This window comes from Pseudophryne corroboree, chromosome 9 (assembly GCF_028390025.1).
Source record: "Pseudophryne corroboree isolate aPseCor3 chromosome 9, aPseCor3.hap2, whole genome shotgun sequence".
Lineage (NCBI taxonomy): Eukaryota > Metazoa > Chordata > Amphibia > Anura > Myobatrachidae > Pseudophryne > Pseudophryne corroboree.
In genome coordinates, this window is record NC_086452.1 from 46,436,433 (window position 1) to 46,451,477 (window position 15,045).

The 15,045-nt window shown below is 46.3% G+C and overlaps 1 protein-coding gene across 10 annotated transcripts in view; it reads left to right on the forward strand.

The window, feature by feature from the left end:
* DAB1 (DAB adaptor protein 1) overlaps nucleotides 1–15,045 on the forward strand; it is a 1,143,899-nt gene that overhangs the window by 1,086,402 nt on the left and 42,452 nt on the right. For 6 of the 10 annotated variants that reach the window (XM_063939281.1, XM_063939276.1, XM_063939279.1 and 3 more), the window contains 2 exons: nucleotides 1,679–1,726; nucleotides 11,267–11,329. In XM_063939281.1, coding sequence (XP_063795351.1) covers nucleotides 1,679–1,726; nucleotides 11,267–11,329 — 111 coding nt within the window. The remainder of the gene's footprint in view (nucleotides 1–1,678; nucleotides 1,727–11,266; nucleotides 11,330–15,045) is intronic. The other 4 variants (XM_063939285.1, XM_063939284.1, XM_063939283.1 and 1 more) reach the window with 1 other exon arrangement.

Below are 15,045 nucleotides of genomic sequence, written 5' to 3' on the forward strand. Positions count from 1 at the left end.
TGGAATCCCGAATGTTCTTTTAGTGGGACACGATCGTGTCCTACCACAGGGGCTGGGAGGTTAGGTTTAGGCATTAAAAGGGGGGTTAGGGTCAGGGTGCAAGGACGGGAAGGGGATGGTTGGTACCGGGGAGGGAGGGTTAGGTTTAGCCATTAGAAGGGGGTTAGGGTGCAGGGACGGGAAGGGGATGGTTAGGTAACGGGGAGAGGGGGTTAGGGTTAAGCATTAGAAGTGGGTTAGGGTGCAGGGAAGGGAAGGGGATGGTTGGTACCGGGGAGGGGGGGTTAGGGTTAGGCATTAGAAGGGAGTTAGGGTTAGGGTGCAGGGACGGGAAGGGGATGGTTAGGTACCGGGAGAAGGGGTTAGGTTTAGGCATTGGAAGGCATTAGGGTGCAGGGACGGGAATGGGATGGTTAGGTACCGGGGAGGGGGGGTTAGGGTTAGGCATTAGAAGGGAGTTGGGGTTAGTGTGCAGGGACAGGAAGGGGATGGTTGGTACCGGGGAGGGGGGGGTTAGGGTTAGGCATTAGAAGGGAGTTAGGCTTAGGGTGCAGGGACGGTAAGGGGATGGTTAGGTACCGGGGAGGGGGGGTTAGGGTTAGGCATTAGAAGGGAGTTAGGGTTAGGGTGCAGGGACGGGAAGGGGATGGTTAGGTACCGGGGAGGAGGGGGGTTAGGGTTAGGCATTAGAAGGGGGTTAGGGTGCAGGGACGGGAAGGGGATGGTCAGGTACTGGGGAGGGGGGGTTAGGGTTAGGCATTAGAAGGGGGTTAGGGTGCAGGGACGGGAAGGGGATGATTAGGTACCGGGGAGGGGGGGGGTTAGGTTTAGGCATTAGAAGGAGTTAAGGTTAGGGTGCAGGGACGGAAAGGGGATGGTTAGGTAGCAGGGAGAAGGGATTAGGTTTAGGCATTAGAAGGGGGTTAGGGTGCAGGGATGGGAAGGGGATGGTTAGGTACCGGGGAGGGGGGTTAGGGTTAGGCATTAGAAGGGAGTTAGGGTTAGGGTGCAGGGACGGTAAGCGGATGGTTATGTAACGGGGAGGGGGGTAAGGGTTAGGCACCTACAAGGGAAGGCTAGGGTTAGGCATCAAGCGGGGAGGGTTGGGTGTAGGGAGTGGGAAGGGAGGGTCAGGGTTATGCACCACCGGGGAGGTTAGGGTTAGGCACCCACAAGGGAGGGTTAGGGTAGTAGCCAGGGGAGGGTTTCAGTACTTTCTGGGGGGCTGTAGGGATTCTGATGGATGGGTTTTTCATTGTCCGCCAATGTCTCCCCAACCGCTGCTGTCCAACATATTTAAGTCAAATTTTAATGAGCACATTTGGAGACAGATAATGAGGTTTTCTAGGCGTCTTCCCTATCTATTTTAATTCCCTATAAACCTTTATTTTGCACCCAAGAGCCAGTCGTCTATAAGTGACTTTACCATTGACCTTTAGAATATGATCCCTAAACCGGAGACTCTAGCGAGGTTGTTTGTCACCCCACTCTCTTACTCACTGTCCCCGGTGATAAATAGCCCACATTACCTTTCATTACCATTAATATCCCTAATGCGCCTGGCGTCACTTCCATCCATTGTCACATGATGTATCATTTTCATATTCGTCCACTCGTTTTCATTGTTCCGGATTGTGTTCTCCATTTCACTCTCATCCCTCATTCTCTACCATTACAGAACGGAGACTTAATATCATTTGATGAAAATCTTTCTGATGTCATCGAGGTAAGATTGGCTGGAAGTAAATACAAATGATACAACTTGATACAAAATGAGCGCAGTAACTAAAACGATTGTCTCAATCGCAAGAACGTGCTTCACGAGCTGATTATTTATGATCAATAATTACTGGTATAATTTCTAATCAGGCCACGTGAAGCTGTAAATCAAATTAATTGTTGTGATACAAAGGTTACGTATCAGCTTCCAAATGTTTACAGATCGGTGCGGAATATATTACAGAAGGAATCCGCAGATAGAACATTATTCCCGCTCTGTAACACTCGTCTCGTGTTTTGTGTTTAATCATCTTTATTCATGGACATAACAATCATTTCCAAATAATTATTAACCTTTTCTGGTACTAATTTATAAAAGCTTGCAAGGAAAAAAAACTATAAAACCTACAGTGTTAATTTAATTATATGTCATTCTTATAACAACATCACACCGGCTGTACTATAAGTTGCGACCTGTATTTGAAGCTGATGTTACTATGTGATAGGGGATTACTGTGTCATTGTTACATTAGCAATCTAGCTTTTTGTCCCCAACACTATACTTGTGCATATTTATTAATGTGAGTGTTTGGTATATAATACTACAGTACAATGAAAATAAATATCACTCAATCAATTAAACGTATATCAGAGCGGAATAATTTCCCAAACCCTAAAGTAGACAGGTGTGATATAGAAAATCGACAGTATTTAAATCGACAGTCAATGGGTCGACATAAAATCGTCGACATGCATTAGGCCGACAAGTATAAAAAAGTCACCAGATAAAAGGTCGACAGTTGGTAAGGTCGACAGGCACAAAAGTTCCACATGGCAGTGGTCGACACAAATAGTTGACACACAACTGGTCGACACAAATTTTTGCATGTTAGGTAATATGTGACTGCCAGCAGTAAAAATGTATGGTATACAGTTAATTTCCCGACTGTCGGGATCCTGGCGGTTGAAATCCCGACGCCGGAATCCCAACAGTGGAAACAGTGCCGGCGGCCGAAATCCCAACAGGTGCCCAGTATACCCTCTAGGGTGATGGTCCACGCCATCACCCAAGGGGGAATAGAATAGTATGGGGAGCGCAGAGAGCTCGCTAGGGGACACTCTGCGCTCACTGTCGGGAAACCACCGTCGTACACCTGACCGCCGGGATCCAAACAGTTGGGAATTCATACTGAATCCAAATGTATACCCTTGTGGGCTCGCCACGGGTTGCTATTCCCAATTGTGGGCAGCATGGATAGTAAATCAAGCAAATGTTGGGAAAACATGTAAAAAAATTTTTTAAATGTGTCGACTATTGTCATGTCGACCTTTTGTACCTGTTGAACTTAAGCATGTTTCCTTTCATCTGTTGACCTTTGTACCCATTGATCTTTTGTACCTGTCGCCCTACTGCATATCGACAATAAGATATCGGCCTAGACACTGTCTATATATCATCCGGATACCAACTAGACAAGTCACTGTAGCCCGATATGATACATAATCTAATATAAAAAGGGCTTAAAGTGGTGTCAGTTATGCTGTTTCCAGAATTATTCATCGCTCACCGAAACAGGAGTAGCCCCCTATCGGACTGGAAAAGAGCAAGTGTAGTCCCACTGCACAAAAGCAGAAGCAGGTAAGAGCCTGTGACTACAGACCAGTAAGTCTGACACTGGTAGTGGGGAATCAATGCAGACACTGCTGGTGGAAAGGTTTATAGATTATTTCTTCATATCCAGCAATTTACTCGGTCTCAGCTACTTGGCTAATACTACAAGTGTGAGTTACGCGATGCAGTCATGCAAAACCCAGATGCAGGTCCTTTTGCAGCTGAAGGGGTGTAACAGGGCTCTATCAGGGAACAGTTCAGAGAGGACGTGCAGACGGGACTGTGGGATAAACTGGTTTATGCATGCGCAGAATTACGTCTCTTTTCAGGCAATCTCATGCGCCAATGCGCACAGTGTATTGTGGATGTGATTACAACTTACTTGCATCAGCTCCAAAGTTATGTAACAGGAAAGATACACAGGGCCTGATTCATGTTTGTAAGTAAAGCAAAAAGGCAAGCAACTGGTCAAAACCATGCTGCACTTCAGGTGAGACAGATGTAACATGTGCAGAGAGAGTTAGATTTGGGTGGGGTGTACTCATACTGAAATCTACTGTAAATTGCAGTGTAATATTAAAGCTGTCTAACATTTGTGGGCTACATGCAAAAGCTGCCAGTATTTACCCTGCACAGACAAAATATAAATGGATTTGCTCCCTGGCATGGCTACATGGTTTGTTCCAGACACAAAACTACTTGCTTTTTTTGCTTTACTTACAAACGTGAATCAGACCCACAGAACGGAATGGGTGGGTATGATGTAACCCAATGATAGATGGATTAGAGGAATCATTAAGAGTGCGACAACCACTATTTCAGGTGAGGTGGACAGGCCGTGTAACTATACAATGTGGAAGACCTGTTGGATGCTACAGTAATGTACTTGGAAAGAGCAAAAATAAGATGAAAAAGCAGAAAGAGAGGGGAGGTGCGGTCATTATAGAGTTCATTAGTAAGAAACAACTAGAACGCAGTGTCCCACAAGGACATAGGGGGTCATTCTGACCTGATCGCACGTTACCGTTCATTGCAGCGCAACGATCAAGTCAGAAGTGCGCATCCGACGGCTTTCGTAGCCAAGCAATCGCCTCTGCCTGAATGACAGGCAGAGGCGTTCGCTAGGCAGGAGGGGGCGGCACGGCAGACAAATGTTTTGTGGGCGCGGTCCAGCCAAAGCAGGCGTGGCCAGACCACGCGGCGGGCGGGCCGCAGCGGCTACGTGACGTCACAACGACGAGTAACTCCCTGCCAGCGAGCAGGAGCTGCGCTGGCCGGGAGTTACTCTTCCAGTACAAAAGCATCGCAGCTGTGCGATGTTTTTGTACTTGTGCAGTGGGGCCAGGTCTGACATGCGAGGCGGCCCCCCGCATGTCAGTGTGCCTGATTGTAGCTGTGCTAAATTTAGCACAGCTACAATCAACTCTGAATCACCCCCATAAATCAATTAGGGATTGTGCAGAGAGGGGCTACTACATGGTGCATGGTATACTGTAGCCTACCGGGAAAGGCTGAGGGACCTCACTACAGTATATCTAGCCCAGATCAGGGGCATCGCACCGGCAGTTCAGGTACGATGAAATCGCACCTGAACTGCCAAAGTGATTACCATGCGATCATGCGATAGATCGCATGGTAATCACGTGATCGGCACGTCACCAATGAGTGGGAGCGCCTCTGGCCGCCCCCGGCGGGTGCCCATCACACATCGCAGTGTGATATATCGTATGTGGTTTAAAAACCACATGCGATCGCACTGCGATGTGAGAAATATTAAGTGCAGCACATACTATCATGAGACGCGACACTCAAGGTACCTAAAATGTGCATACTATCCTTCGATTTCTCTCATAGATGAGGTCAAAATCGGAGGATGGCACCTAATATCTCACAAGTGTACGAGCACCATAAGAAGGACAGACGTCTACAAAGAAAAATAAATATTATAGCAGTCTATAACAACTAACTACTCTGAAGTGGTAGTAGATATGTGGATGAGCTGCTTCTCCACCTGTCCTGTTTATAAAGTTTGATACATGTCCCCCTGAGGATTTTAGAAATAAACTGGGCTGGATGGGCTGTGCGACTCTTATCTGCCGTAATATTCTGGTACATCCCGCCCGAGTTTTGCCGACGCACAGGATGCCGGCTGAACTCAGACGTTTTTTTAAAGGGGCAATCACTTACAAGGAAAAACCTTTGTATTGAAGAGTTTATCTCCCTAACGTGTCCCTACAATTAGCAATCTGGCAGGACGGAGCTGCACTCATCACACACAGCCCCCCTCCCCTGTTCTGCCGCAGTTATGTCTGAACTTATCAAACATTGATTACATGCTCCTTGTCATTCTGCAATTAGATATCAGCATGCAGAATAGGCGGAAGAGAGGGTCTGCCTCCCCTGGACCCCTTCCCAGTTACAGATTCCCGGCTTGCTCTGGCTTTAGAAAACGTTGGTTTTTTTTCAGTTTCCTTAAGTAGGACGTTCTAAATAAGCCAGAGTGTTACAAAGCATGTCAAGTGCCCTGTGAATTATTTATTCCCAACCCATCGTTCCCTGTAACAGAGAATATTATTACATGAAAGACTGGCACGCTGGATTTAACTGCAGCAGACACATTGTGTTTCTTGGCGGTTAGGCTTCTCTTGTGTGCAATGTATTTAGGGGGCGATTCATGTGTGTATGGAATTGCACAGCTGCGGGGAAGCGCTGGGAAGCGTCTGTAGGAGATAGACACCTCCCGTTAGCATAAGCGAGGATCCGAGCGTTGCATCTGAGGACACAGCCTTGGATCACAATCGCCACCATCGGTGGTGATTCGCGATGGTTACAGGCACTGGTCAACCTACGTAACCTGAAGCTTGCGCAGGCTGGCCGTCGGATCCGGTCACTTGGGTCAGGGAAGTCTGCGTCCGACGATGCAAACCCTGGAGCCATCACGCCGTCTGCACATGTGCAGACCCCCAAACATCGGATTTGCTAGCACCCACTTACCCCAGGGCGGTATCCAGAGATAATTAAGACGGTTCTGTGAAATATGAGCTGCCTTTCACACTACGGCACCGGATTTAATATGCGCTATGAGGAATTTCCAAGTTATGCCCAGATCTTTCCTCTATTATACTCCAACCACACCATAGCACAAAATGAGTTGCCCACAGAAGATCAGCGGAGTTTAGGGACACATGGGGAGGTATATCAAATCTTCTACAACAAGTAGAGAAGTTGCCAATAGCTACCAATCAGCATTTAGCTATCATTTATCAAGTACATACTATAAAGTGATAGCCACAATCTGATTGGTTTCTCTTTCCAACTTCTTTACCTGCCGTCTGTAGAAAGTTTGATACATACCCCCAACGGAGCTGAATGCCTTTCTGCAGAATTTTGAAGTACAAACGAAACCTGAAGAGTCTGTGGGTGTAGTGTGTGGTATCCGTTTGAATTGTCGACCATGTTATGGTCGACATTCATTAGGTCGACCACTATTGGTCGACATTGCCATGGTCGAGATGGACACATGGTCGACACATGAAAATGGTCGACGCATGAAAGGTCGACACATGAAAAGGTCGACATGTGTTTTTCATTTTTATTTTTTTGGGGGGAACTTTTCCATACTTTACGATCCACGTGGACTACGATTGGGAACGGTAATCATACATGAAGCATGGCGAGCGAAGCGAGCCATGCGAGGGGACGCGGTGCTCTAATTGGGGTTCCCCGTCACTTCACCCAGAAAACGACACCAAAAAAAGTAAAAAAAAAACAAAACTCATGTCGACCTTTTTTTACGTCGACCTTTCATGTGTCGACCATTTTCATGTGTCGACCATTTGTCCATAACATGGTCGACCATTCATATCGGAACCGTAGTGTGTGGGGCTATTCTAATGCACTTCAAGAGGAGGGCTGTATATATTGGAAGGCAATCCGGTTTAGTGTTCAGTGTGGGTGGCATTATCATACCCAATTCCAGAAGGCGGAACGCTCAGGCGCTGAAATATTTCAGAAGATCTCACTTGGAATTCACACAACTTTTCGGTGGTGGGAAAGGTGCGGCAACGCCTCTACTGTCTATGTAGGCTGCGCGGCAAGCTTACCCAGAAATAGTTTAACAATTTTTTATATAGATGTGTTATTGACAGTACATTAACATATTCTATCCTGGTGCGCTATGGAGAAAGTTCCAAGTTAGAACATAGGTTTATTAAAGCACCTGATCTGGTAATTGGCCTCGTTTGGATGATATCTACAAAAAAAATAAAAAATCTGGCAAATAAAATTATTGATAATAATCATCCATGTCTGAAACTTTTTGAGCTTTCACCGTCAAATATGCGATTAAGGAGAATCAGGACGCGTACCAGCAGCTTTCGGAGAAGTACAGTCTGTGATTTGTAGAGTGAATTGTGTTGTTTTTTTTATTAGTGTTCCCATTGTGTTTCTTGTTCTACTGTTTTGTAATATTTGTATTTGATGTGTTTGTAGTGATAATAAACAACTGAATTGAATTATCCAATATAAAATTGAACAAGTCCTAAGGGTTGTCCTGGTGAGCAGCAGTCATCTAGAGGTTGCTCTCTCATTTGTGATATCTCCTGTAACAGATAAAGGGGTCTATTTACTAAGCCTTGGATGAAGATAAAGTGGATGGAGATAAAGTCCCAGCCAATCAGCTCCTAACTGTCATTTTTCAAACACAGCCTGTGACTTGGCAGTTAGGAGCTGATTGGCTGGTACTTTATCTCCGTCCACTTTATCTCCATCCAAGGCTTAATAAATAGACCCCTAAACTGATTTACTAGAGAGGATTGTGGGAGGCTGATCGTGTTAGTGGGAGGCGGACAGGTAGCATAGGACTGCCGGTATCTTTGGTCTGTTGGCCAGTCATTAGGACCTACAGAAGGCTTGGAAACGGTTTCACATATCTTGCTCCATAAATACACAATGAGATGCAACATGGATGTAAATGATGTGTTTCTAGGTTTTGCGATTGCACAGAGCGACAAAAATATATATTTTATGGCGTTCTTGCATCATACATCCTGTAGGGCCCACTTAGGGCCCAAGAAGTTATCCTTGTCTTGGTAACAGGCTACATTGGTCATCAAGAACTCCCTCATTTCTGGCCAGTTGCTTGACTTACTCCCAAGCAAAGGCTGAGTCTGAGGCCTGTTGGACACTGTACTCACATATTGAGGGAACACTTTTTAATTCTGCTCAAGGCACAATCCATAGGTAAAAACTGGTCTACCAATCAGGTCACTGACCACAAGACCGACGAGAAATGGTCTTCAACCGAGAAGTCTGTGAGATGTAGCTTCATCAGGCTGGGAAATGTTGTTGGCCAATAATTTGATTGGCATATATGTTGTACAGTCTGTCAGTGAGAAAGCATGGTGTACCCCCTGTGGCATCACAAGGGGGGTGCCGGATGCTCCCGGGTGTCACCCTTCCAGGGGTGACGCCAAAATTCCAACTCCTCCACAGTGACAGGAACCGGGTGCAGCAGTGTGACATTAACCTTCAGCAGTGGGCTCTCGTCACTGAGAAGGAGCCGGCTGTGCTGGAAGAGTTTCCGGGGGCAACCCATACGCCCCCAGGAATGAAGTAATTGGGGGCTTCCACCATGAAGCCACACCCTTTTAATGATGTTAGGGGACTCCTGAGAGGCCACGCCCCCCTTTTGCACAGGGGGTATACAAGTTATTTATAAATATCTGCAACATGTAATAAATGCCCAGCATTGGCACTAACTTTATATAGTGGTATCATTTCATCTGTATCCCACTGCAGCTGATCCATGTATATATGTGATCAGCTAATGGTCCACAAAATGTGTTACAGGATTCAGGTTAAGTAGTTATTTCAATTACAGCTTCCTTCATTACTTATAAGTAGAATATATTAACAGACAGAGGTTCAAATATACTATGAGGATAAATTCAATTCTGCACGATGCACAGGGCACAACATCAGGGCAGTGGAAAATGACCATGGGGCCAAGTACTGGGAGAGGCATGGCAAAATCTCGTGCATGGCCATGACCCCTAAAAAATTCCCAAAAATAGTAAGTGTGGCACCTTGAAGTGGTGATGCGCTCTGCACAGGGGGCGCCGTTGACTGAATAGGGGGGCATTTGTCCCCCTCAGCCGCGCCACATGCACCTTTATGGGGGAATTCAAATGTTTGAAAAGTCGGTTGGGTGTCTGTTTTTTCCTGTCTATTAGATAGGAAAAAACAGACACCCAACTGACTTTTCAAACATTTGAATCTCCCCCTATGAGTTAAATATGGAAAATTATAAAATATACCGGTTGCAAATTGCCATCACCCCTTCACCCAACTGACCAAAACACTTACCTGAATTGCTTCCATAATATATTATTATACTGTAACATACAGTGCTTTCTTCTCACAAACAGGCAGACATTTTCAGTGATAAAGGGGGACATTTACTAAGCAGTGATAAAAGTGGAGAAGTGAGCCAGTGAAGAAGTTGTCTGTGGCCACCAATCAGCTGCTCTGTATACTTTTATAGTATGCAAAGTATAAATGTTATGTCAATGCTGATTGGTTGCAATGGGCTCACATCTCCACTTTTATCACTGCTTAGTAAATGTTACCCTAAATCATTTTAGAATGTGGTCTATTAGTTCACTAGGAACCAGTGACAATTCTACAGCACAGTCCCATTTCTGATGGCTACATTCCATATCATTCTTTGCAGTCCACAAAGTGGCTGCCTTCACTGATGGGGACAGGAATGCAGCTGAAAGCACATCCTACCCCCCCCCCCCCCAACATCACAGACACTACCAGTAGCAACCCCCCTCCCCATCACCACCCACCCGCACATCACAGCTGTTGCAACTGATAGCACCATAGTCAGATTAAGGGTGGTGTACAGGGGATACTGTACCCCAGGACCCCCTCTGTCAGGGGGCCCCCCTGCCGGAGCACACTGACATCACTAGCTCTCACTCTTGTGCAGCAGCAGAACCAGGGAGCCATAATGTGAGAAGGACAGTATGCAGTGCAGGCTAAGTGATTAAATCATGCACAGTTCTGGGTATACACAGTGTGAATTACCATAAGATTTAATTTGTTATTCTGTTTTTTTAGCTCCAGTTTGTTAACAAAAGGCTTTTCCTAAAAGTTATAATTATAGATGGGTTAAATAGAAAAACAAAAACAAATGAAAATACCTTGGACATGCCATTAGCTAGATCTAGTGTCCCTGATGTCCCTAGTTCCTCTCTTTTACTCATCAGCCTCTTCCAAACCAGATGTGTGTTTTTTACCTGCAGCCTGACATTTCTATGAAAGCATCCACACCATACTTTCCTACCTGACCCTCTCCATGAGGGAGAAAATGCTCTGTTCCTGGACTTTCCTGATAATGTATGATTGCCATCACCTGTGGTGAGCTAGGTAATTGATAAGAAAGGCGTTTCACCACAGGTGATGGCAATCATACATTACCAGGAAAGTCCAGGAACAGAGCGTTTCTCCCTCATGGAGAGGGTCAGGTAGGCAAGTATGATCCACACGCACTCTGCTGGCTTGGGACAAGCAGTAAGGCTAGAGAGGAGACCATTGTGGGATCACTAAAACCTTTGGGGGGACCCTAACAGATCTGGCAAATGTCATATCCAAAGTAAACACATTCTCAGCTTCTGTATTAACGCCTTAAACACCATCAAGTCAGTTTTGTAGAATAACCCCCAGAGACATAAAGTTATCCCAAACCTTATAAATGTACGGCATGGGTTTACTGACGCTAATGATCACTGAAATTCATCTTTAATTAATCTCTGCTAATGAATTAATCTGTAATTAACGTTCAGACTTTGTTATGATTGAGCCGTCATCTGCCCATAAGAAATCAGTAATGTTTTCTTTCTCTTATCACTTTCTGTTTTCTCTTAGGCTGTTACCCAATTAGCACTATTTGGGGATATGTCAACTCCGCCCGATATTACGTCACCCTCTGTAAGTAAAAAAAAAAAAATCCTCTCTCTGCCCCCCCCCCCCCCCCCATAATGTTATTTTTTAAAATGAATGAATATAGATTTTTATGTGGCAGCAGGATTTTTCTTTACAGTCGCCTACTCACATAGGAGGCGGCCATTTTGGTGGTTTATGAGAACGCAGCTTCTCAGTTGTGTTTTTTTATTTAATTTTTTGCTAAATTGTTGAGTTAAGGGAGGATAAAATGGTTGCGGGAGCGCGACTGGCTGTCAACCTGAGCAATTCATCCATTCATCGAAGCCACGGTTTAGTTATGTGCGTTCATGGAAATGTGGCAGCGTCTGATGGACAACTCATAAAAAATTCAAGATTCAAGCAATAGTAAAATGTATCATGATCTACCGCATAGAAAAAAATACATTCACTATAGAACACGGGTTTACGTATCCAGCCATTTGTCTCAATTGTAATCTGTTTTAAGACTGAACCTGTGAGAGACTCAGATTTAAGACTTTCTATCCAAACTTTGCAAGGTCTCCGGTATCTGATGGCAGGCCGGCAGAACCTTGGGCCGCAGATAGATAAACCCTTCTGCTCTGCCAATCCTCTAAGCCATCGTATAACATGTAACAGAGTAACATCAAAACCCATGTTGACATTTGTGCAGTGAAAATTGCTTAATATTATTGCTCTTTTCCAGCTGTTTTGGCATATGTGAGCCTTGGGGATAAATTAGGGCCACGGGCATCTGTCTGATTAACTGCAGTTGTTTAGCGTCGGATGGAGATGGATAATTAAATGAATTCACTGGGAACACAACCATCGCGGTCATACATCAGATGCCACAAGCAGTTCAAGGGCAGCAGTTCCCCTCTGCCCCATTATAGATTGCGTACGCCAGGAACGCCTGTAAATTATAAGCCGGCATTTGGGGCACCTGACAAGAGATTCTCAGTACAATTTAAACCTTATTTCTGGCTCTGGAAATAATCCACTAGTCTCTGGCACTGACTACTCCAATAAAGAGGAAGCTTCAGTCAGTATATTTATCTATTGTGTATGGACATGTGCAAAGGTGTATGGGTAATGCTTACCCTCACATAATATAGTGCACAAATTATTCCAGTGAGGATTTACTAATGAGAAAGAACCCGTAAGGTAAAAGGCTTTTTTAAAGGACAGATTGAAAGGAATATGTTCAGCTTGGATAATGTTATTCAGAGGCATCACTATAGGGGTGCGGGGGGATTGCACCCGACTGTCACCCTCCCAGGGAGAGGCGTAACTAGGGTTTTCGGAGCCCAGGGCAAGATGAAGAGTGCCCCCCCCCCCCCATAAAATCAACTATGTGTGCATGCGCCCTGAAATAATGGGCGTGGCCACGCACCAAAAGGGGCATGGCCACTGAAAATGGGGCATGCCAACATGACTTTCACTTACCCCCTGTGTCTCCTCTCAGCACACTATCACCTACCCCTTGTGTTGTCTCTCAGCACACCTTCATTTAATTTTTACACATTACGGCAGCAGAGTTCCCTTCTTACACAGTGCACACAGTGTCAGATACACAATTGCCCCACAGTGCCAGATACACAATTGCCCCACAGTGCCAGATACACATTGCCCCACAGTGCCACATACACATTGCCCCTCAGTGCTGGATACACAATTGCCCCAGAGTGTCAGATACACATTGCCCCCACAGTGCCGGATACACGATTGCCCCACACTGTGACAGAAACACATTGCCCCACAGTGCCAGATACACATTGCCTCACACTGTGACAGATACACATTGCCCCACAGTGCCAGATATACATTGCCCCACAGTGCCAGATATACATTGCCCCACAGTGCCAGATATACATTGCCCCACAGTGCCAGATACACATTGCCCCACAGTGCCAGATATACATTGCCTCACAGTGCCAGACAGTGTCGGACTGGGACATGAAGGGCCCACCAGGGTAATGTAGTTATAGGGTCCCATACTTAGGGGTGTGGCCAGCCTACAAAGGGGGTGTGGCCAGCCTCCACAGAGGCTTGAAATACGCAATAGTTTAGTGCAGTGTAATGCAACATATCTACCATGTATAATACAAGTGGAGCCTGATCCCTAGAGGAAGGAGTGGGCCCTCACGCAGTGGGGCCTGCCGGTGGTATCCCTGGTACCCCTGTGGGCCAGTCCGACTCTGGTGCCAGATACACATTGCCCCATAGTGCCAGATACACATTGCCCCACACAGTGACAGATACACATAGCTCCCCCGCTAGTTGCTCACCGCTGCCTCTGTAATATTAGGGGAGAAGAGTGCAGCGCCTCTCCTGCTCCTCTATGCTGCTCCATGAAGACAGTGCGGTCTCCGGCGGCGGGTATCTTGGCGCCGGTTTGTTAGCCAATCAGAGCTCGCGGACCGGCAGCCAATTAAGAGCCGGTCCGTGAGCTCTGATTGGCTAACAAGCCAAAACAAACGGAGACCAGGTCACAGCACATTGAGGGGCAGGAGAGGCGCTGCACTCTCCTCCCCTCACATAGCACTAGCAGCCCGAGGCCAGGCAGAGCAATAGCGGGGGCGAGTGGGCATGATGCCCTGGCCGCCGGCGGCGCCCCCCCCACTGCTGGGCCTGCCAAGCCGCCCAAGGCACGTGCCCTGCTCGACCTCCCTTAGTTATGCTTCTGCTGCCAGGGGCTCATGTCACTGAAGTGCAGGCCGTCTACAGGGGCAGCCCCGCATCTACAGTAATGCTGGACACGCCTCTGGAGTGATATAAATGGGCGGTCCTGCTGAGATCATGCCCCTTCACAATAAGGCCACTCACCCTTTTTGGCTGCGCATGGCGACAGCTAACTAACGCACCTGTTGTCACAGGCACCCGGTGAAAGTTTAAATGTGGTCCTTTCACCAGCGTACATTAAAAGTGCCAATATAACAAAGGATGATCTAGAAGGAAAATATGTCCTACAATTTATCAAATGTCCATGCAGAATGATATCCTCTCCTATTGTAGGCTCCGGAAAGTAGAGTTGGCCATGGACCATCGATGGTTAGCAGACATTGATGGTTTACCTCTGATGGACGTTTTTTAGTCTGCTGAAGGGGGCAAGTTGCTTAGCCCCCCCCCCCCACCAACTGGGACACACCACTTGGCCTCACCACCTTCCCTGTTTGGTTATTTGTCCCAGAGATGCCCTTTAATGGTTTCATGCCATCACTGAAAAGTACCGATGGCGCCATCGCTGGTGAATATTTTGATGTCCACGCCTACCTGAAAGGTTTCATGTAGTGTCATTTCATAAGATTGACAGTGGCCCCACCATAAATCTGGAGTCCATGAGAGAGCTTCCCAAAGTTTGTGAGCTTTCCGAGCGTTGTGGGAGAATGTGCAGGTATAACGTACAGAACACGTTCTTTACCTGAAATCTATAGCATCTTTCTTTTTCAGTCCCTCTAGAAGAGACATCATGCTGTGTTATAAATCTACATAGGAAATATTAATATATTATCTCCAGATATTTCATCTTGATAACATTTGCTGTGAAGTTTTAAATCAGTTGCGCAAAATATATTTTCTCTGACGTCCTAGTGGATGCTGGGAACTCCGTAAGGACCATGGGGAATAGCGGCTCCGCATGAGACTGGGCACAAAAGTAAAGCTTTAGGACTACCTGGTGTGCACTGGCTCCTCCCCTTATGACCCTCCTCCAAGCCTCAGTTAGATTTTTGTGCCCGGCCGAG